Consider the following 23684-nt stretch of genomic DNA (forward strand, 5'->3'; position numbering starts at 1 on the left):
GAGGAGACATTGGTGTTTAAGGAACAACTGAAATAAACATGCTTGGAAGACGCGGCTGGAGGAAGGATCCCTGCAGTCCTGGGAACACAACTTAGAGTTGGGGGGCGGTGGGGGGGAAGCAGAAAGGAGAAGCGCTTGGGAGTTTTCCTAGGACCGAGTCCAGCCCCACGGTCCTCCTGCTCCCCTTTCACCAACGGGAAATATGAGCAGAGGAGACTCCCAAAAGGACACAAAGAAAATTCCCTCCCCGCCTGTCACATCTATTTCCCGCACACACATAGGCGCCCACACTTTGTGAAAACCCACAAGACAAATCAGTTTCTGTGATGGGTCTTGGCGAATGTTCTGAGTCGCATCCTAATCCAGTATCTTCACAAACTCCTTGGGCTGGCTTTTCGCTGTCTCAGAGCGCGACGATATCCTGCGCAAGTTTAGGAGTGAGTGCCTAGCAAATTCTTTAGTGGTATAGGGGAGTCCAGTTTTGCTCCAAATATTTTCCCAGAATTCGACGACTGTAGGATGAGACTGGCCTAATTGAAACTGAATTTCTTGGCTTGCAGCTTGGGGTTGCCTACCAGGATTTCAGATTTTAAGCGAAGATACGCTGGAGGCGGGCTTCGAGGACGGCGCGCCCTCTTGTGGACACAGACTATAAAGCGCAAGCCCTCCCTCCCCGCCCCAAACAAAACCCCACCAAATACCCCAAACAAACCAACAAAAAACTCCACAACCCTTTAAGTATCCCTGTAAACACCAGGCTTCTTGCAGGATTCCCTTGAAGAAGGATTTTTTCAGGGTGGCTTTTACTGGAAAAATCTTAGATTGGTTCTTTTCTGGAAAGCTGGGTTGGGAGTTTTCCTCAAGCTTAGAACAGGTGGAGAATGGCCAAGGACGGTTCATTTTTTGCATAGAGTGGGTAGGAAACCCTCAGGAGAGAGGGTAAACATCCTCCACTGGAGATTCTAAACTGTTGAAACCTGGCGGATTCAAGAAAAATGTCCTTACAAAGGAGATGCTTTTAAATCGGTGTGGGGAAAGCCAGGTAGATTCCTCTTCCCTCGGCATAACCAGTCAGCGACGAACACACCAGTTCAATTACATTTTCCAACGCCACAGGGAAGAATAGTCCCAATGGCCTTGACCCTGCGCGGTTCCCGATATGTTAACAAAAGTGCACCACGTGCAGGAAGGCGCCTGTGACTTGTGCAGAAGTGTGGCTCCCCGTCTAGCAGAGAAAAGCATCTGTACTTCTCCAGGGCCACATCCTACAACTCTCCCAGACTCTTGCCCCCAGGCAAACTGTGATGAGAGCAGCAAGTGAAACCCTTCTGAGTAGGGGACAAATAAGTGCAGCGTTCAGAGGTTAAGGTCTGTCTCCTTCCTGCACCCTCAGAAAGGGAAAAAGAACACCTTCAGCCTAAATCCTAGCTTTCTGTGCTGCGCTCAAAAATCTTCAACTGAAAGACAAATGTGTAATTAGTGCTTTCCAGAGGCTAAGCCCATGGCAGGCACTGGCCTCCCTACAACCAATAGGTAACCAAAACTAGACACATACAGACTTCAGGAAGACAGGGCAAGAATGTAGTCAAAGAAGACTTTCTTTTCAAACTCTCATTCAAAAGTGCAAAATTCGGTGCTCCAATTACACCTCCCCCCACCCCCCAACTTTAGCTACTGCTGTGGTCTCATTAAGACAGAGTCATGGTTGACATTCACCTTCAGGGAGGCTTCTGCTCCAGTCTTGGGCAAAGACTTGTTCTTAGAGTCACTGTAGACTTGGGATCATTGAAGGAAAAGAGAGAAGAAATCTGGGAAGAAGTGGAGCAGAAAGATTTGGAACCAGCATGGACATGAACTATCCTGGGTTCTGGGATGATCAAACCAGGTTAGGTGAAAACTTTATGCACTCAGCAACTTGTTTTTTGTTTGTTTGTTTTGTTGGCCATGCATCTTGTGGGATCTCAGTTCCCCAACCAGGGAAAGCCCAGAATCCTAACCACTAGGAACCAGGGAACTCCCTGCACTCAGCAAGTATTTTTGAACTCCTAACAGGAACCAGGGACTGTGAGACTGAGAACTGAAAGGTGAACAAGGCCACAGTACTGGTCTCTCCCCTAGGAGACCTTGCTGTCTAGAGCAGGAGGGAGGGCTTATCAAACAAGCAATTAAAACGTGAGGTGGTAGGAGAAGGGGACATTCCGGTGCTGAGGAAACACAGATGGGGCACGTAAGCCTAGAGGAAGGGAGTCAATGAAGGCCTCAGTAAGAAGGGCTGAAAGGGCTAAGTTAATATTTGAGGAATGAGTAGAGAATCAGACCTCATAACATGAGGGGAAATGGGAGGGCAAAAAAGTTTTGCTGGTAGAAAATGTGGAGAGGAAAAAAAATGGAAGAATAGAAATAATTTTATCGTGGCCTGTGACTAGAAACTAATTTGTAGGTAAGTGTGTGACAGGAACGGTGACAAGTGAGGTTGGAGATGTGGGCAGGTTAGGGCAGCAATCATTAAAATGTGGAAAGCTGCCCCGAGCAAAGTGGAAAGAACTTGTCCTGTCTTAGGATTCTCAAAGGTGACAACAAGGTCTGCTCACTCATGGGTTGCTACCTGCAGTTTGAAGAACTGTACCACACGGATCAACTTAATCCAAATGCAGAAGTATTACTAACATAAGTCTAAGAAAGAATCTAAAGAATTTGCAGCTAAGATGGGACGAGGTGGCCTGAAAGTGGTTATGGCCCGGGACTGCTAATCCATCGTGCTCTGCCTGTGTGGGCTCGGATGCCACCCTCTGAGAAAGCTCAGTGAAGAGCAGAGCCGCCAGAGAAAGCAGCTTCTAATCAGATATTTATCACGTCTCAGTTTAGACTTCCTTTTCCAGTTTTAGGGTAATGTGGCCATTCTTTTAAAAACAGAAAGTCCGTTTGCATGCGCACATAGATTCCTTTCTAGGAATAAAGCCCGGGGAGACAGCCGAGAGACAGCCCCTCCGCGCCCGGACCTGGGCACAGGTTACAGGATTGGCGACTGCTCCCTGCGGCGCTGGTTTCTGCATACAGCTTCGCTCCAGCAGCCGGTGGGCTCAAATTTCCGAAGCCTGACCAAGATACTATTGTTCATTATGACTGACGTGTGGTGGGCTGGATTACAGGGGGAAATGCTGGTTTTAAGGGACGAGATTGCAGAAATAAAAATGAAAACGGGAACAGTTGGCTAGGTCCCACCGAGATTTGAACTCGGATCGCTGGATTCAAAGTCCAGAGTGCTAACCATTACACCATGGGGCCCACGAGGGATAAACTTGGAAAGGTATCTCTTGTGACAAATATCCATCTTTTAGGCACCGGATCCCAACTAGTAAATTTTAAACAACGTGTTCCCCGCATCCCACCAACAAAACTGTACCGCCCCCTGGAGGGGCATTTTGAAAACGTGTGGGTGTTTTGGTTGTCTCAATGGCTCAGGGCACAACTGGCGTTGATAGAACAGGGCCAGAGATGCTGGAAGTTCAGCTGTGCTCAGGACAGTCCTATACCCAAGAATTATCGTTAGGACTGCACAACTTTTGTAAAACGACATTTTCATTTGGGTTTTCAGGGACCTTTTCTAAGGGTGAAATCCCTGCTTCCACCTTTGTACCTCCCACTTAATCATCTTATATACAACTAGCAATGCTGTGTGGGACCTGGTTAGGATTTTGACTTTTATCCTGAGATGGGAAGTCACAGCTTCTGGTTAAGTGTCCTGGGATACTCACTTTTGGAATATATGAGAAGTCTGAACATTCTGGGCCACCACACAGTTAGGAAGCCAGACCACATAAAAGTGCTCTGGCAGACAGTCCCAGCCCACAGCCAGTGTCAATTGCCAGACACGTGAGTGAAGATGTTTCCAGACAATTCCAGACCTCAGCGGCTGTCCCAAGAATCACAAGTCAGTGATCCTCCACCTGGGGCCCCAGACATCTTGGAGCAGACAGCCATTCCTGCTGTGCTCTGACCTAGTTCCTGATCACAGAATCCATGAACATAATAAAATGTTTTGTGCCACCGAGCTTGGGCTGCTTATTATGCAATAACAGTAACCTGAACAACTCTAGAAACAGGAATTTTCCTGATCTACTCCCTTAGTTTTACCCAGTAGGACTGTCCCCAATTTTTTGCCATTATAAGTAATGCTTTAGTGAACATCAGTGTCTTCTTATGGAGCTATATAAGTTTGTCATATGTTTTCAAAAATGATGATTGTTTACAAAATTGTTGGGCTTGCGTGGGGTTTTGTGAGAGTGGGATGATTAGAGATAAGAAAACTTCCCTAAAGACACCACCTAAGTGCTATGTACGGTTATTATACTAAGCTGTAAAAAAACATTTGTTGGGGTGTCATTCACTGAGTGAACATTCCAGGCTCTGTGCTTGGGGTATGGCTGAGAACAAGACTCCTTTGTTGGAATTCACCTCTTTCGGGATGGTTTTGCAATAATACTGTTTGATTTCCTGGATCTAGAGCCTAGCAGAGGTGGCGCCATCTCGTCTTGCTTTGCAGGGCATTTTTTTCAGCAGCTATTTAGAAAACATGCAGGCTGTCAAGGCTCTGTGCAGAAATTAAGTTGGACTAAGAGAAAAAGACACAAGAAGCTCAAAATTGCTCACCCCATAGCTCCCTTTCCCCAGCCACAACGGCCTCTTGCAGTTCCCAGAACACACTAAGTACCTGACTTGGGTACTTGTTCCTTTTGCCTGGAACAGATTCCTCCAGGTAGTGACTCAGCACTTTATGCCAATGACTCCTCCACGACGCCTTGTCTGCATACCCTCCTTAAAATTGAGATCCCCAACTTCCTATCCCCTTTCCTGCTTTATTTTTATCCAAATCACTGACTAAGGAGCTGATATATTAAGAATTTTCTTAATTTATTCTTTTATTGCCTAGCTTACCCCTCCCCTCAAAGTGCCACAAGAGCAGGAACTTTCACAGGCTTTTTTTCACTGTGTATCCTCCATACTAGCATAGTGCTTGTCACATAATCATAGGTGCTTAACAAATACTTGATGATGAAATAAAGTAATTTCCCTTCTGCTGGCTGATTGGGTCACATAAAATCATTGGCTCTACAATTATATGCCTGATTTATAACTGGAATTGGCAATACTTTCTATATAATTCTTCTTCCCTTATTGAATGATGCTTAATTATTTCCCTGATACATATATTGTCTTATTCGATCCAAACAACTTTTTGATGAAACTGGGCTGGGTTTCTACCCCTGTTTTGCAGATAAGGAAACTGGTACAATGAGTTTCACTGACTTGTCTGTGATCGCACAGTGACCAGAATGGCATTTGCACCTTTGTGGTAGTGAAGTCACCCCTCGGTGACCTCAGATCATCCATTTTCTGGTATTTTGTTTTGTTTTGTCTTGTTTTGCCAAGGAAACAGGGTCTTGGTATCTAAGAGTTCTAACTCCTACCTTCATTGCATGGAGAGGGAGAGGAAAACCTGGGGGCCACTAAACGAGAGGTTGGACTCATCTGCTTGGTTAAGCTTGCAGGTCTCCTTCTCACCCCTTTTCCTTTCTTCCTGCAGCACAGTTTTATAAATGACAAAGTTTTGTTTTAAAATTCTAAGTCTGTAGCCTTTTTTGTACACACAGATATTGAGATTCTAAATCAACACATTTGAGAGCCTGAAGGGTGCTAACCTCTCCCATATGTAAGTGCATCTTTGGGGGCTCTCATCTGGGAATTCAGTTTTATAAACCTTACGTGGAGTTCTTTCCCAGAAGTTGAAGAAAGGGTACAGAAATAGAACCTGGTCATAACAGGAGCAGGAATAGATGGATGAGGTTCTTTGAAAGCACTTCCAAAGCTCTAATGTTTCTCAGATATTAAGAAATCATGCAGTCAAATGTAAAATGATATAAAAGTGAAATTCCAACAATTTAATGACAGGTATGTGCACGGGAGTTGAGATGGAATGCTAGAATCTGAGCAAAGAAAGGTGAGGTGTGAGGATTGTTGGTGACCTCTACCTCAAAATCCTCCAGGGAGACAAGTAATTCATGCTAGATTGCAAGTGTGACTGTTTAAGATACAATTATACCAAGAATAAAGAGAGAGAAGTTATAGTGCTGTTAAAGATTTATGAAAATGTTCCTTAGGAATCAGGCTACTTCATTTACTTTCTTAACTTACTAAAGCAATTTATGACCAATAAATTGGTCAGTCAGGCCAGGCATACTTCTCATTACAACTAATATAGTGAATTCTAGTTTGATGAGTATCTCTTGTGAGTTTTGTTATCGTGAATATATTCCTCAGATGTAAGAATCCTAATAAAGTCCCAGCTTGAAGCATTCCATTGCTACTTCCAGTTTATAACAACTAAGGCTCATGGAAACACTGCAGAGGAAGACAGGCTAGGGGAGAAAGTCAGGTTTCTCCTTAAGGAAAGCAGGCCCTCCTTAAGCTCTATGGATTATCGCATCTCTGTTACAACTTCTATCTTATAAACCTGCTGAGACAGACTAAACAGTAGGTTCTCATAGAAGAATATGAGGTTATAGAAAACAAATTTATTAAAAAACTTGCATGAACGAAGGAAGGTGAGGAATGTACCTACTAAACATATGAAAATAACAAAAAACAAAGAATACCCTTATTGACAATAAGCCAATCTGTACAGTAGAGAAGACTTCCTGGATGGTGGAAGATAAAGCCCTTTTGAAGGCTAAAATCCTCTGCAGTCTTTTTTCTATTTTTCATGTAAAATATGAACTCAGGCCTGCTCTTTCTTATAATATTAACTACTTAAATTTCAGAACCTAACCTTAAAAATGAAAGTCTATAATTAATGATTCTCAAAAAACCAAGATGTTCCTCTACCCTGAAATTACAGTTCCAATCCTCCTTCATAAAAGTAGTCAAAAGAATGTGATGTAAAGAGTTGTCAGATTCTCTTTCTCCTGTCCAATATGGAATTCTCTGCCGGTATTCAAAACTACCACCGAGTTGTCTGTTCTCAGTGAATAAAAATGTGGGAGTCTCATTTGATTTGTAAGAGATCTCCTAGGAAGCCCAAACATTAGACATTGTTGCATATTCCTTAGATATAGATCTATGCAGTTTGCAATTCTGATCCCCTGGCTGGCTGCAAAGGTAACAATGTTGAATTTGACATCTCTTTTCAGCTGGTTAAAAAGAGGACTACTAGTTCCAAAACGGACCAGTGGTACTTTCTTCTTCTCCTTCATGCTCAGAGGAACAAAGTAACTCCTATGACTGCTAGATTAATTTAACAAGTAACGTGAGAGTCTGCTTCATTTAAATAACCATACAACGCTAAATTGGCATCTTGAATCGTGAATATTTCAGAACCTTATTTGATAAACGTTTCATGGTTCATACCTAGTGGTTTTATACTGAAATCCTGTCATCGTTTTGAGAAGCCCACTCCTGTAGATTTTAGTCCCACTAACCATTTCCGATGCCTTGAATGTGATATCTATTTTCTTACTTCAAGTGCCCAGAATGCTGTTTTGTACACCACCCTCCTCTATTGGTAATATTATTTATTCTGTGCTCCTTGGGCTTTCCATGCACATCTCTACTGAAGCATTTATTATCTTATGTGTGTTTTGTTTATTTATGGACAATGTGTACATGTGATTCAAAATTCAAAGTGCTTAAAACGGGCCCAATTAAAAAGAGCCTCCATCCATCCCTGCCCCTAGGCCATGCAGCACATTCCGCATTCTCTGGTTAATCTCTTTTTCGTGCCTAAAATACATCTCTGAGTCCACAGCACCTTTTCTTCCCTCCAAGGGCACCGCACCTTAGGCCTCACCTTATCCAAGATGAACTCAGCTACTTCGGGCGTAGAGGGTACTTCCTTCTCCGCCTTTGTTTGGAACAAGGAAGGGGCGGAGCGAGAAATGCGAGTCTTCCCCGCTCGGGTTTCTCTAGTTTTCAATTTGGTCCGAAGAATTCAAATAAACGGCTGCCCCCCCACCCCCCACCCCCCCATCCCCCGCCTTGAGTACACTTTTTTTCCACTGTTGTCTTTAGAGTTTTGATTTATCTGTACTCTCAACATGGCAAGGCCGCGGCAAGGCGGGGAGGGGCTAGGGTTAATGGTGGTGCTAAGAGCCACGGTAAGGTCCTGTGTGCCAACATCCAGGGTGGAGTCAAGTGCATCTCCGGTCTCGTCTACAGAGACCCGCGGGGTGCTGAAGGTCTTACTATGAAATGTGACCATGACGCCATAGCCTACACCCAACGTGCCAAGCGCAAAACGGTCACCGCTGTAGACTTTGTTCTCTCAAGCTTCAGGGACACACCCACTATGGCTTTGGCGGCTGACTGCATTGTATCTTGTATTGCCGTTTTCAATTGTAAAAGCTCTTTTCAGGGGTACCTATCTTTTCTTTTAAGGAGTTAGCTGTTCAGATCACATATTGTAGCTGGTCTTGTTCCTTAGTTCCTGCACTAGTGTACGGCATCGTGGTCTGCTGCAAAGTGATACGAGAAAAAGGGCTATGCAGTGAATGGGTCTGGAGTTCCTGTACACGTAAAAATGGCTTCCATTCACAATGCTTACAGGCTCCCAGGCGCACTTTTAGAATGTGCTAAACGGCAAACATTTTAATTTGGGGCTTCCTAACTGTGAAATTAAACTAGTATCTAAAGGGAACCAGTCCAGTGACTTCCTGGATTTCCCTGGTGTTGTCATTGTTGCTCTCGAGGTTTTCAGGTATTGTCTGTCCAGTCAAAACATGGGGAGACAGGCTAGATGAATCAAAGAACGTAGTGTTGACACCAGAAATGCTCGCAAAAATGCACTTTCTTGTCTGAACATTTGTCAGATTAACACCAAATTTGGGTTAAACGTCACTTCCTCAAATATTACCCAGATCCAGCAAAGACACCTCCTCCTCCTCCTCTCTCTCCGCCCCCTCCACCCCCCGCACGGAAATGACAGGCAAGGCGCCCCAGCTCTTTCTTGAGAAGTGTTAAGCAGCTCTGAAAAGAGCCTTTGGGTTTGGCAACGCCTATAAACACATTTACTTGGAGCTGGTGTACTTGGTGACGGCCTTGGTGCCCTCAGACACTGCGTGCTTGGCCAGCTCTCCAGGCAGCAGCACGCGAACAGCCGTCTGGATCTCCCTGGACGTGATGGTCGAGCGTAATGCGCCAGGCGCGACGCCTCGCCCGCGATGCGCTCGAAGATGTCGTTAGCGAACGAATTCATGATGCCCATGGCCTTGGATGAGATGCCAGTGTCCGGGTGGACCTGCTTCAGCACCTTGTACACGTACACGGAGTAGCTCTGCTTGCGGCTGCGTTTGCGCTTCTTGCCATCCTCCTTCGGCGCCTTGGTCACCGCCTTCTTCGAGCCCTTATTCAGGACACGAGTGGACTTGGCAGGCTCAGGCACGCTGAAGTACTGCGATCGAAATGAAACAAAACGCCGAAAAAATAAAAGGCACTTCTTTAACAACAAGGGCTTATGCAAATGAGGTGGGATAAAGGTTTCTGGTGATTGGTGATTTTCTCCAATGACGTCATAGCTCAATTTTTGCCCAACCGAGGTAGGCATCCTGCATAGTCGCGTTTCCATTGGCCTAAATGAAAGTAAAATGTTAGCCAATCGTACAGCTTCCTTTTCGCGCCTAGCAGGGCCTATAAAATATGCGTTATAAAGTTCTTGCTTGTTATCTGTGATAGCGGTCGTTGATCCCGAGCCATGTCCGGGCGAGGCAAACAAGGCGGTAAGGCTCGCGCCAAGGCTAAGACTCGCTCTTCGCGGGCCGGGCTCCAGTTCCCTGTGGGCCGAGTGCACCGTCTTCTCCGCAAGGGCAACTATGCCGAGCGAGTCGGGGCCGGCGCGCCGGTGTACCTGGCGGCGGTGCTGGAGTACCTGACGGCCGAGATCTTGGAGCTGGCGGGCAACGCGGCCCGCGACAACAAGAAGACGCGTATCATTCCGCGCCACCTGCAGCTGGCCATCCGCAACGACGAGGAGCTCAACAAGCTGCTGGGTAAAGTCACCATCGCGCAGGGTGGTGTCCTGCCCAACATCCAGGCCGTGCTGCTGCCCAAGAAGACTGAGAGCCACCACAAGGCCAAAGGCAAATAGAAGTCTGGATTAGTTTAATGCAGCTCAAGTTTCTCAATCAAACCAAAGGCTCTTTTCAGAGCCACCTACAGTTTTCTGGGAAGAACTGAACACTAGGCTTACAAAGTTTCTTGTGCTCTAGATAATACTTCGGACCATTATAGGTGAATTACATGAACCTCAAAACTTGTGTTAGGAAGTGATTTCCACTCCATGTTAAAGTGTGTGAAATAACCTATGAACTTTGATTCATCAGCATTGGCAGATTTGAGGGGTTATGTGGAGTGAGTCATTCTTAAGTATTGTCACCTTCACCTCTACCCATCACGAACCTCTGGAAAGCACAAACTTCTGGTGGAAGGTCAATGTGCCTTTTTGTGGCAGTTTTAAGACATTTTTGTTTTCTGGGTTCTAGACATCCTGAGTATTCAGGGATCAAACCAAACCTGTATCTTAGGTCAAAGGCCATTTTTGGAGCCGTAAGATTTCTGAGAAAGACCTAATTTCACGTCAGTGTGCATTACCTTTTACATTGCTGATTAAGGAAAATTTAAATACTCAGGCTTCTTATCGGAAACGTTAGCTGAGGTGCCTGGCAATTATACTCATTGTTTATTATTGGGTTCTCAAGTATTTTCCAAGCTCCCTTGCACCCATCCATACAAACAGGTGTCTATATAAGTCGATGATCATTCGTTTCAGGATAAAAATGCGATATTCTAGTTTTAAAATGCCGTTTTCTTGGTCTTTTTATTGTTAAAAGACCTTGTACTGATGGGATTAGATCATTTTTTCCTTAAAAAAAAAAAAAAAAAATAGCTTGCCTTGGTAATTTCTAGGCCCTGGGGGGAGGGGGAGGATCAGATGTATCAGATGCCAGGCAAGGAGGCTCTCCTAAGGTTCTGCCAGTTGCTAAGGAACTATTGGATGTAGATGCAAACTCAAGGGGTGTGTAGCTTGCGGTAAACATAGGTTACTGGTGGGGAATTAGATTCTTTAAAAACAAAGGAATTACATTCTTAAAATAGAAAAATAAATTGTGCTGCAATGGAATTGTTTTATATTAACTAACAATGAAAAGAAGTTCATGTAAGGATGAGTTTCCCTATGAAGTTATTAACCCTTTAATTCCTCACATGCAAATCAGATTGCACTTACTGAAAAAAATTTAAAAGTTCTTAAAATTCGTGTTTGAAGGAAAGCTGAGGGGTGATGGTACAGCGCTGCTATTAACCAATTGTGGCCACTGATCACTGGATATGTGGCTAGTTTGAACAAAGTAGTGGACAAGTAATATACACACTGGATTTCAAACAGTGCAAAATAAAAAAAAAAAGTGAAATATCTAACAATTATATTGATTACATGTTGAAATGAATATTTTAGATATATGGGGTTAAACAGAATACTATTAAAAATAATTTCTTCTGTTTTTATTTTGTTCTAATGTTGCTAGAAAAGTTTCCGTTTCTTATGTAGCTTGTATTTATTTCTACTGGAAATTGCTGTTACAGAGCAAACAACTTTACAGGAAAAATGAAAAAAAAATTGAGGCCACAGATAACTGAGACTATCGGAGGATTGCGGGAACTACAAATAAAATTTTCGAGTCCTAACCAGTACGGTTACCGGTTGGATAGTCCTGGTCTCGTTTTGTCCAATCAGCTTGTGACTCTCGCTATAAATAGGTGGCCAGGCGGCGCCTGTATGCTAGCTGAATCATCTAGCCATGGCTCGCACTAAGCAGACCGCTCGCAAGTCCACAGGCGGTAAGGCCCCGCGCAAGCAGCTGGCCACCAAGGCGGCCCGCAAGAGCGCACCGGCCACGGGCGGCGTGAAGAAGCCGCACCGCTACCGGCCCGGCACGGTGGCCCTGCGCGAGATCCGCCGCTACCAGAAGTCCACGGAGCTGCTGATCCGCAAGCTGCCGTTCCAGCGGCTGGTGCGCGAGATCGCGCAGGATTTCAAGACCGACCTGCGCTTCCAGAGCTCGGCCGTGATGGCGCTGCAGGAGGCGTGCGAGGCCTACCTGGTGGGGCTCTTCGAGGACACCAACCTGTGTGCCATCCACGCCAAGCGCGTCACCATCATGCCCAAGGACATCCAGCTCGCCCGCCGCATCCGCGGGGAGAGGGCGTGAGCCTGAAGGTCTCCCATTCACCCCAAAAGGCTCTTTTCAGAGCCGCCCATATGCACACTGAAAAAGGACTGTTTCCCTGCTAATTACTGCTACTAGCTTTGCTTGTGGGAGACAGATGGACTTTATACATTTTGATTTTCTAAGTACCAGGTGTATGTGTTATTTCCATCTCCCAACTTAGTAAAACAAGTGGTTAGACCTTCCTTACATTCCTAATTTCTCTTAGTTAGAAAACACATTACTGCTATGATTAGACTGTCAGATGTGATCATGCCCATTCCTTTTCTGAGGGGGCTTGTGAAATGCAGGACCTATGATTTCCACATGGGATTTAGGGTGATGCTAATATTTTACCAAGTTAAAATGATCTAATGCTTTCTACTTGGATTAACACCATAAGCAAAAAGTAATTGAGTGTCCCCTCCCAGGAATCAGCCTTCCTATGGGAAAAAAGATTTGATGGGAAGCAGTCGTCCCCCACCCCTGCCACATCTAAGGCCAATTTCTAAACAGATCGGTATTCTTGAGTGTGTAAACAGGGCCTTCTGGCTTGGGGAACTGAGATATTAAGTCAAGAGGGACCCACAAGAGATGGCCCTTTCTGCTGGCTGGGTAGGGCACCCTCTCCTGGATATATGCAGTCAGTATATTGCTTCTCCAAGTAATCTTTCAGTTCTCATTATTTGAAGATTTATTCAGGGGAAATGAGCAGTCCTAGTTATGTGTACGTTTCTAATTATGTGGATACAAATATTCCATGTCTCTAAACTCTCTATGTGCTGAACTCCGGTAGTCAGTTATCCTACCTAAGCTTTTCTGGAATTTCAACATAATTTCATCATTCCATACAAGGAACTTGGAGTTTTGCTATAGTAATGGCTCACAAAAATGAATACTCAGACACCAGACCATTTTGGCTCATGCTAATGGGTAGATGGTGATGCCAAGTACTAAGATAAGAATCACTGGGAAAGTAGTGATGATGATGTTCAGTCTGGGATATACATTTTGAATTTCCCGGAGATCTACAAGAATATCAGAAAGTAGATGTATGTGTATGTCTGAACTTGAGATAAGTCTGGGATGGACATAAAAATTTGGAAGTCATTAGTATATATAAAGCATTTGAAACCAAAGGACTGGCCTAGAGATCCCTCTGGCTCTTCCTCTCTTGTGACCACTCTGCTTTATTTGCCACTATCGAACTTTTTGTCATTTGCCTGCACACACCACAAGCCATGAATTTGGTGACGCTCATTTTCTGCTGGAATCCCTACACTTTCCTCTATTTCCCGATTTCCTTTAATCCTCAGACCAAGTGTTACCTCTCACAGATCTTACTCCTCTATGCTCCCCTTATATTCTGAGCTTACTTATCTTGCTACATTGTTCTTTATTTACTCTTGTTTCTCCCAATTAGATTTTCTTTAGGACCGGCGGCGTCTCATTAACATTGTATCCTTAATGCATGGTACCCAAGTGTGTGATATTTTTTGAAAACAAGTGCATTAGAATTTAATAAAAGAGGAAACAGAAGAAATTGCCTTTGTGCCTGCATTTCTTGAAATGGCAAAACTGCAAAGTAGCATATATGTTCCAAATCTTTCCTAAAGCATAGAATTAAAGGACCTTGCTATGCCTGATCAGAAATACGAACATACCAGAATCTTTTATTATTCTGAAAACGGCCTTTGGTTGTTTCAGAATTCATCTTTTTTTTTTTTCAAACTGTAAGTCTTAATCATTAGTGCTCTTGGAATCAATAGCATCCAGCACCATCGTTGTTACAGTCCAGCTTGAATTGTTCTATTTGTATATCTACTTAATTTTTCCAGCCTAGGTAACGACTGGGTATCGTTAAGCGTTTTAAAACTCTTTAAGAGCAAAATTTTTAAGATGCAGGATTTACTATCTTCCTGACACCCCAGATGAGTTTGTGTATCATTCACAAAAAACCACTTCAGGGCCCCTCCAACAGATGCTTTGGCTTCATAAAAACTCATTTATACCACTTGCCTACCTCCCACATACGGACATAGGCGAGTCAACTTAATAACCTTGTAGCTTCAGTGATTTTGAAATTAGTCTGACACAAATGTGAATTTTGTTGACAACAGCTCCTAAACACCAACTCCGAAATATGGAACAGAAGAGATGAGGACACCCTAAGACTGAAACCTAATTTGAGAGTATCAGTACTGTACTTCACAGAATAAATTAAAAGTGTACCAAGTCGTGTCACCTTTTTTATGATGATAGAAGTGGCTCTGAAAAGAGCCTTTTGGTGTTTCCAAATTTAGTCCCTACTTGGTCTTGTGGTGGCTCTCAGTCTTCTTGGGCAGTAGCACGGCCTGGATGTTAGGCAGGACACCACCCTGCGCGATAGTGACTTTACCTAGCAGCTTGTTAAGCTCCTCGTCGTTGCGAATGGCCAGCTGCAAGTGACGCGGGATAATGCGCGTCTTCTTGTTGTCGCGGGCCGCGTTACCCGCCAGCTCCAAGATCTCGGCCGTCAGGTACTCCAGCACCGCCGCCAGATACAACGGCGCGCCGGCCCCGACCCGCTCGGCGTAGTTGCCTTTGCGGAGCAAACGGTGCACTCGGCCCACGGGGAATTGGAGCCCGGCCCGCGACGAGCGACTCTTAGACTTTGTGCGAGCTTTACCGCTTTGTTTCCCTCGCCCAGACATAACTACTTACCTATAAACGCTTTCAGGGATAACTGACACAAAACCCAAGAAACGCAGCTTTTATAGCCCCCTGCTAGGAGCGAAAAGGAAGCTATACGATTGGCTAACATTTTACTTTCATTTAGGCCAATGGAAACGCGATTATTCAGGATGCCTACCTTGATTGGGCAAAACTGAGCTATGACTTCACTGGAGAAGAATCACCAATCACTAGAAACCTTTACTGCACCTCATTTGCATAAAGCCTTGTTCTTAAAGAGGTACCTGTTGGTTTCCTAATCGTTCGTTTTACCTTGATCGCAGTTCTTCGCCATGCCGGAGTCTGCCAAGTCCACTTCTGCTCCAAAGAAGGGTTCCAAGAAGGTGGTGACCAAGGCCCAGAGAAAAGATGGTAAGAAACGCAAGCGCAGCCGCAAGGAAAGCTACTCCGTGTACGTGTACAAAGTGCTGAAGCAGGTCCACCCGGACACTGGTATCTCGTCTAAAGCCATGGGCGTTATGAATTCGTTTGTCAACGACATCTTCGAGCGCATCGCGGGTGAGGCGTCGCGCTTGGCGCATTACAACAAGCGCTCGACCATCACCTCCAGGGAGATCCAGACGGCCGTGCGCCTGCTGCTGCCCGGGGAGCTGGCCAAGCACGCCGTGTCCGAGGGCACCAAGGCTGTCACCAAGTACACCAGCTCCAAGTGAGCCACTGATTGCTGAGCGATTGATCAGACTTTCTCACACCTAATGGCTCTTTTCAGAGCCACCTACACTTTCCGAAAAAGAGCTTGTCCGTTGTTAGGTCTGTTTTGAAATGTTTCATGTTTCTTTGAATGTGTAAGTATAGCTTTAGATAAAAAATTTCTACGTTTTTGGGGGAGCCTTGATTCTCATGCATTTTTGCATGTTTGTTACAGTTGGCTTTCACTATTATAAGTAGCTTTCGTGTACTTAATGAAGAACTAATAATGCATGTATCCTTCGGTTTGCAGAAGTATTTGAAGATAAATCTTTGCACTGCAAGTAGCCAGAGCATCGCAATAACTCCTGGGGTTTTCTTTAATCTTATCTCTGGATCCTATCCCGATAAGCTACCTAGTTTTTGGGTCCTATCCAATAATCTACTTAGCTACTTACTGCCTATGAAATTGAAGTAAGGAATTACTTACTCCTTCTGGAGGATCCAGAAGTCGAAGGTATTAGCTGACAAGGAGGCCGAATTCGCAGCCAGTGTGTCTGAGTGCTTCCTCCCTAAGCTGCAACAGGTCCACAACTTTATGCATTATTAAAGTCTCAGCCTTAATAGTTGGAAGCTAGGGTAATTTTAAGATAGAGTGCTGACAGGACTTGATGACTTAAGAGTTGCGAGACAGCATAATGTAGGTTGTTCCATTTTCTAGTTTCTCACCTAGTTCCCTCTCCTTTCAATTTACCCCACCTTGCTCCACCACCTCTCATACGTAACTGTAAAATGACAAACATTGTTAAAGGGATTAGATGGCTTTTAGTCATGGAGTAAACAAGAGCAGTTTGAAAAATAAACCTGAGTCCTTTCTCTTGTGCCAGGCTAAGAGTAAAGAGTTGGAAATTTTAAAAATTTTCCTTCACCTCTTCAGTTCTCTTTGAAATGATTATAACTTTTCTATGTTGGCAGGAATGCCTAGTGCCTCTGAAAAACCCAAAGGCGTTTTCTTTTTTCTTGAAACAAGTTACAATGTTAATACATTTTAATGGAAACACAATAGGAAGGACTAGTGTCCCCAGTACATTACAGAAATTACGTTAAAGAGGGTACTTTATCACTGGCAAATAAATCCATAAATCATGCTTGCTGACCACTTGATCAACCAAAGACAAAAAAAAAATCATCTATCCCCAAATTAATTCTGAATGTAACAAATAGATTTTGGAAACCATAGTATATAGAACAGAATAGAATTTTAGTAATAGCTCCAAGTATGATGTTAAAGGCATTTCATTGGTGGAGAAAAGAATTATTTTAAAAATCTGGCTGTTTAAGGAATTGCTAGGGAATTGTTTAAAACTGTGCTATGGAGAATTCATGGGGAGGAATAATAAGCAGATATTAATAACTTATTAAAAACTCAAGGGAAATTGAGTTAAACATACCAGTGTAAAGAGGTTTTAAAAGGGCATATGCAGCATTGCATACATTTTCTTTGAAAGAATATCTGCTTTTATCTATTCACCAAAATACCAAATTAGCTACCAGCAGTGATCTCTGTGTGGTGAGATAACGAGTTTTGCCCTTTTCCACAACACTAATGTTTTGCGTTCGCGTTCAAAAGCAATTGTTAAAGCCTTAAAACATGGTAACAAAATAAGTTACCACAGCGTGAAACAGTACAAAAGAACAGAGAAAGCCTCTTTTTCTTTTTTTTTTGGTCAAATTCCCCTCCCCCCCCTTAGGGCGGGACTTCCCGCCTTCAGGTTCTCAGTTCGGTCCGCTAACGGACGTAAAAAGACTTCCATCCCCGAGCTGTAGAAGCTAGGCTTTGGTGGGCTTCCAAGTGTTCGTTATGTCGGGTCGTGGGAAAGGAGGGAAGGGTCTCGGAAAGGGAGGCGCCAAACGCCACCGCAAGGTCCTGCGCGATAATATCCAGGGTATCACCAAGCCCGCCATTCGGCGTCTGGCCCGGCGTGGTGGCGTCAAGCGCATCTCTGGCCTTATCTATGAGGAGACCCGCGGGGTGCTGAAGGTGTTCCTGGAGAACGTGATTCGGGACGCTGTCACTTACACCGAGCACGCCAAGCGCAAGACTGTCACCGCCATGGACGTGGTCTACGCGCTCAAGCGCCAGGGACGCACCCTTTATGGTTTTGGCGGCTGAGTGTTTAGTTTTGTGTCTGTTCCTTTAACAAAAGGCCCTTTTCAGGGCTTCCTACTTTTCTCTTGTAAGGAGCTGTGATTCTGATATTTTTCATTGCTTGGAGTTGTTAAAATAACGAAAAGTGTGATTATTGTAGTTTGGTCTGCAAAACTGTTTTGTGCTTACTCTGGGACGCGTGTGTTCCCAATCCCGCCCAGGTACAGCAGGGGCCGTTAGGATCGCTATCCAGTCAATTCCTTACCTAAGGATATATTGAGGCTGAATTGGTATGGGGTGTTTAGTTGTGTAATTTGCTAAACGAGGTAGTGGGGAAAGTCCTTGCAGATGCCTACGTTCACTACTACGTAACTTTCTTTTAGAAAGTAATTTTTATAATTTAACCACCTATGAAAAGTGGGGTAACTTTGTGTCAGTTAATACACTGTACCACTGGCAAGAAGTCACACACAATCGAGTCTGGCACTGTTACTTGGAAAAAGTGTATTCAGATCCCAAACTGGGAAAGTGTTTTATAGAAAAAGAATTCGTCTTTAAGGTTAGTTAGTGACATCTCTGCCCCTCTAAAGGTAATAACTATCTTGTCAAATCAAGCTCGCAGGCATGTTCTATGTGCCTGGAGGGATAGTCAGTAGCCTATTGCTGGTCTGGATCACTTATTTACCACAAAGGATAGGGAGAACATTTTATACAAATTAGTCCACTCATAGAGTCAAGTGAGTAAAGGGTTTTTTTGGTTGCTTTTAAAAGGCGAGGCTCATAATTGGCGCTCATTAAGTCTTAATTTATGTATTTGGTGAAATGGTGAATGTCACTGGTGACAAGAACTGGGGAGGGACAGTTATAGTAATGGATTCAGATAAAGCAAAAGTACAAAATTCCTGGTCCACATATGGAGAGCACATATGTTTTATTTAGACATATTTTTCTTAATTTTTTTGTCACTAATGTAAGCATGTTAATGAAAAATGTACTTGTTTTCAACTTGTGAAAAATCGTCCGATTTGGCACCGCTAAGCAGACCCACATATATTTTCAACATAAAGAATAACCTCTCTGTTTAGGATGTAAAAGATAAAAATAAATATTTTAAGAGATGTAAATGTCCTGTTTTGTGACTTTACTACCAAAGGGATGCAAGATGGTGAAACATTTAAGCATAATCATTAGAAGCAGATGGCTTGGGATTAAACCTATACCACCATTCTCTTGTGGTGAGAACGGGTTAAGTTACACATCTTTTCTGGGCCTTAGTTTCTCCATTTATACAATTGTGTGATAATGATATTGATACCTCGCTCAGAGGATTGTTTTGAGGATTAATGAGTTGATAAATGAAAAGTGCTTAAGTACCAGTGCCTGACAAATAGTAAGTGCAATGTGAAGCAGTTATTACTCATTTATGCCTCATCCCTAATTGCATCACAACCACATTCCAGCTGAGATTCTCTAGTCTGTTATGGGGCCATGGGAAATACCCTAAAGTCAATATGTTTTTTGAAACAGTTTTTGCACTTGGAGATATTATCTTGATTATTCCTACTGTGTCACACCTGTTCGTTTGTACTCACATTCTGGGTGGTAAATAAAAGGCAGGAGGAGCCTTCCTTAGCCTTCTGAGGATGATTACAGCATAACTGGATAGGTTTGCTGCGATTTTTGTCTTTCTCTTTCTCACTTTCTATCAACCTCATCTCATTTTTCTGAATAGCCATAGGATTTAACTGCCAAAGAGAAACTCAGACATCATGTGGACAAAAGATCTGTCTCTTATGTGAAGGCACATAAGAATTACTATGAAAAAGTTGTTTGTCTAAATAATAACTGGTCTTTCAATAGACCAGTTAATCAGAATCTGTAGGATTGGGTCACCTCAAATACAACTCATTAGCACCTCCCATTTCTACTGGTCCCACAGGCCTTTTCAAATCTAAGGGGAAATCTCGGTGTTTTAATACCATCTTTTCATCAATTTCAACTTTAAGAGAATGCTCTCAAAGGCTGTGGAACTCTCAGACCCAAAGCTCAGACCCAAATTAAGGGACAAAGGATCAATCATCCTTTGTTGCAATGAGAGGGCCTGTCCAGGAGTTCAAGTTTTTACCTTTCTCCCAAGAGAGGATTTAGTTCAAAATTCATGGGTTTATTTTATCTGTTGTTAATGGATTAAAGTTTGTTGCATAAAAAGTTCTTGCTATAAACATCTGCTAGGTTCAGCGGTTATAGAATCAAGACATCAGAAACCACGGACAACATCTTGGCTTTCCTTTCCAGCTGTACTGGGAAAACTACCCTTAAAAAAGAAACCATAGGAGTTCCCTGGTGGTGCAGTAGTTGGGGATCTGCCTGCCAATGAAGGGGACATGCGTTCCATCCCTGGTCGGGGAGGATCCCACATACTGCAGAGCGGCTAAGCCCGTGTGCCACAGCTGCTGACCCTGCACTCTGGAGCCTGAGAGCCACAACCGCTGAGCCCGTGCACCACAACTACTGAAGCCCGCACGCTCTAGGGCCCACGTGCTGCAACTACTGAACCCACATGCTGCAACTACTGAGGCCCACGCACCTGGAACCCATGCTCCGCAACAGGAGGTGCCGCAGTGGGAGGCCCACATACTGCAACAGAGAGTAGCCCCTGCTCCCCCACTCGCCACAACTGAAGAAACCCCACGTGCAGCGACAAAGACCCAATGCAGACAAAAAAACCAAAAAAAACAAAAAACAAAAAAACACAACATAGTCTACACTAAAACCTTAACAAATAGAAAAAATTATTGTGACTAAATACCCTGAGAATCAGCATGTATTACTTAACACAGTTTCATTGCTTGTTCAGGACTCTAACCTAGTTAGTATACAGGAAAGCTCTCAGTCAATAGCATCAGGAATGTTAGTTAATTAATTCATTTATTCATTAATATTACTGAATGACTGCTGTGCTTCAGGCATTGTACTTGGCACTGGTGATACAGCAAGGAAAAAAACAGTCTCTTTTTACTAGGGAAAGACAGAAGATAAACTAATACACAATCATTTTTCTACATCCAATGGCCAATTATTAGTCTTCATTTTATTTGACCTATTGGAAACACTGACATAATTGACCCTACAATTTCTCTTTGATATACTTTCTTCACTTGGTTCTCTCTTACCAGAGGCTCTGTATCTATTGCTAGCTCATCTCTTCTCCCCAGACCCTTAAGGTTGGGGTATACAGGGCTAAGTTTTTACTACTTCTTTTTCTGTACTCACTCGCTTGAAGATCTCACCAAGTTCAGACTTTCAATACCAGCTGTACATTAATGACTTCCAATTTTATATTGCCAACCCAGGCTTCTCTCCTAAACTCCAGACAGACATACACCCAATTTCTTTTTCTTTTCTTTTTTTTTTTTTTTTTGTGGGGGTGGGGTGGGGGGCGAGTGGCTTGCAGTACCTTAGTTCCCCCACTAGGGATTGAACCCAGGCCTCAGCAGTGAAAGCACCGAGTCTGAACCACTGGACAGCCAGAGAATTCCCTACAGTTCCCTATATTTTTTCTTCACATGGATGTTTGACATCTTAAAGTTAACATGTCCAAAATAGAATCCTTAGTACTCCCCCATCCTAATCTTTCATTAAAACATTCCCCCATTTAGTTGATAATTACTTCATTCTTGTCCATTCAATTATTCTAGAAATCCTCTTGATTTTGCCTTCAAAATATATATGGAAACATCAATTCTCTGTACCACTATGCTACCACCCTGGCTTGAGGACCGTTTTCTCTCCCCTAGGTTACTGGCTTCAGTTTCCTTAATATTTTTCCTACTTCCACATTTGACTCCCCACTGTCCTGTGGGAAGGTACTTTGATGCCCTGGTAGCCTCCAAACACACTACCAGGCAAGCTCTCCCATGGCATAAAAAGACTCAAATTAAATCAAAATGTTGGGGATGCATGATTTTTTAAATCAATTTAAACACATAACCTGAGACAAGGGGAAAGATGTAGGGTAAGTTAAGACTTAAAGTAAGGGTTCAAGGAGATAGGCCACAGTAGCTGAATCATGGGTTACACAATGCTCAGATATCTTTCTGCTGCATCAACCTTTCTTACTGATGGTTTGGTTATGAAGCCCAGAGTCCAGGTTTGGGCAAGAATGTCCACAGATAGACCCTGGCCTATCAAAGAGAGATTATTACCCCTGGCCACACCTGTTGCTCACCAATTTGCCTGCCAAATAGCCATGGGTTTTATTTGTGTTATCTTGGGCAAAGGACGCATGGGGGCCAGAATGGATACCCCATATCCCAAATATATTTAGTGTATCAGGAATATTTAGTGACTCATGTAACCCAGGCATATTTAGTGTCCAGGTGTATCAGGTATAAGTAGTGCCTCAGGATCGTGCAGATCTCCTGGTCCTTTCTCCTTATACTTAACACACATGTGCTCTACTTTCTAACTACTTATCTATACAGTACTTAATGCATCTTATGAGTTTCATCCATCACATTTGTTTCTCTGTAGCAGAATTAAATCTTTGCAAATAGTATAAGAAATACATATTTCATAATATTTAGGAAGCCAAGATCAAGAATTGGATTAGATATGCTCAGACCTTTAGATAGGTATTTTATAATAGAGTATTTAAATTTTTATCTTTTGTTTAACTTGGTCTGTTTTTTATTAATATGACATAGTTGTGAAAAAGGGATGAAGGCTTACTTGTTTAAGGAGGAGTGGTTCTAAACCTATATTAATAACCACATTCCTATGAAAAAGGATTTTGTATAAAATCCCATCACTCTTCTGTATTGTTTTGTAGACAGGGCCAATCAATCTATATTTTATATTTTCAAAAGTCATGTTAAGTATTACTTTTTATCAAAAGTTCTTTTAATGGAATATTTTTCTAAAATTTGATGAGTCAGTTTGAAAAATATAGCAACTGAAAGTATATAAAAAGGTTTTAGTAAAGGACCTTTAGCCACAATCAAATCAGTTCATTCAGTCCAAAGTGATTAATTCTTGGGAATTCCCTGGCGGTCCAGTGGTTAGGGTTCCGCGCTTCCACTGAAGGAGACACAGGTTCGATCCCTGGGGGGGGGGGGGACTAAAATCCCCTCACGCCACGTGGCCAAAAAAAAAAAAAAGTAATTAATCATTGCTTTGTTGATCTTGGGTTAAGCAGCCTGCTTCTAATATGGCTTGCAAAATCTTAAATCAGACCTGTGGTAGAGCTTGACAGTATCAGGTACAGTTATTTATTAAAGTTCTTTTGATGTTTCTTCTGGAAAACTCAATTTCAGATCTGTTTTGTAGCAGGGGCCCTTTAGAGATAACTGCATAGAAAACCAGCAACTATCTGTTGATGATAAGAGAGAAAACGTCTGGTCAATGTATTATATTAATCAACATTATCAGTATGGAGTAGGATAGAATCGCCAATTTAGGTATGTATTATGAATAGTGAGGACATTGACATACCTCCCAGTGCGCTTTGATATAGGCCATAAAGTATTTGCTATTATTGTCACCAAATGAGAAGGTATTTATACCTAGGAACAAAATCTGTTGGCAGGTTTTTGTGTCTTTTATATGCATATAATTATGGTCTACCCAACTTAAAAAGTATAACTGTTAAACATTTATATCAATAACATTTTATCTGGTTAACTTAGGGATGTATAGTTTCCTCTTTTGATTTGCTCTCTTTTTTCAAATATTGCACAATATATAGAGAACAATTCTCACAACTGTATACGCTTCATTACAAATATAAATGAGAGAACAAACCTTACGTTTGGCCTAGTGGTCACAACAACAAAAATAATTTAGATATAAATAGATAATACCTTAATGGCTTCATTATTCAAAATTTGGGGGTCTGGATTTAGAAAAAGTAATATCAAAAAGAA

General features: G+C 43.0%; 4 protein-coding genes, 1 non-coding gene and 1 pseudogene across 5 annotated transcripts; 3 read left to right on the forward strand and 3 right to left on the reverse strand.

Annotated features, from left to right (window-relative positions):
* Positions 1 to 3213: 3213 nt before the first annotated feature.
* Positions 3214 to 3285, reverse strand: TRNAQ-UUG (transfer RNA glutamine (anticodon UUG)). Its single transcript has one exon. It is a non-coding gene; the product is annotated as a tRNA-Gln (tRNA).
* A 5774-nt stretch (positions 3286 to 9059) lies between these two features.
* On the reverse strand, positions 9060 to 9595 carry LOC132374323 (histone H2B type 1-C/E/F/G/I-like; annotated as a pseudogene).
* A 147-nt stretch (positions 9596 to 9742) lies between these two features.
* LOC132374475 (histone H2A type 1) lies at positions 9743 to 10135 on the forward strand. Its single transcript, XM_059938186.1, has one exon. The coding sequence runs from the start codon at positions 9743 to 9745 to the stop codon at positions 10133 to 10135; it is 393 nt and encodes a 130-aa protein (XP_059794169.1).
* Positions 10136 to 11843: 1708 nt separating this feature from the next.
* On the forward strand, positions 11844 to 17784 carry LOC132374470 (histone H3.1-like). Its single transcript, XM_059938180.1, has 2 exons — positions 11844 to 12174; positions 17465 to 17784. The coding sequence occupies exons 1-2, from the start codon at positions 11844 to 11846 to the stop codon at positions 17782 to 17784; spliced, it is 651 nt and encodes a 216-aa protein (XP_059794163.1).
* On the reverse strand, positions 14558 to 14944 carry LOC132374481 (histone H2A type 1-J-like). The gene has a single exon (XM_059938195.1). The coding sequence runs from the start codon at positions 14942 to 14944 to the stop codon at positions 14558 to 14560; it is 387 nt and encodes a 128-aa protein (XP_059794178.1).
* Positions 15257 to 15637, forward strand: LOC132374487 (histone H2B type 1-C/E/F/G/I-like). The gene has a single exon (XM_059938202.1). It carries the CDS (start codon positions 15257 to 15259, stop codon positions 15635 to 15637), a length of 381 nt encoding a protein of 126 aa, XP_059794185.1.
* Positions 17785 to 23684: the final 5900 nt, after the last annotated feature.

This window comes from Balaenoptera ricei, chromosome 11 (genome assembly GCF_028023285.1).
Source record: "Balaenoptera ricei isolate mBalRic1 chromosome 11, mBalRic1.hap2, whole genome shotgun sequence".
NCBI lineage: Eukaryota > Metazoa > Chordata > Mammalia > Artiodactyla > Balaenopteridae > Balaenoptera > Balaenoptera ricei.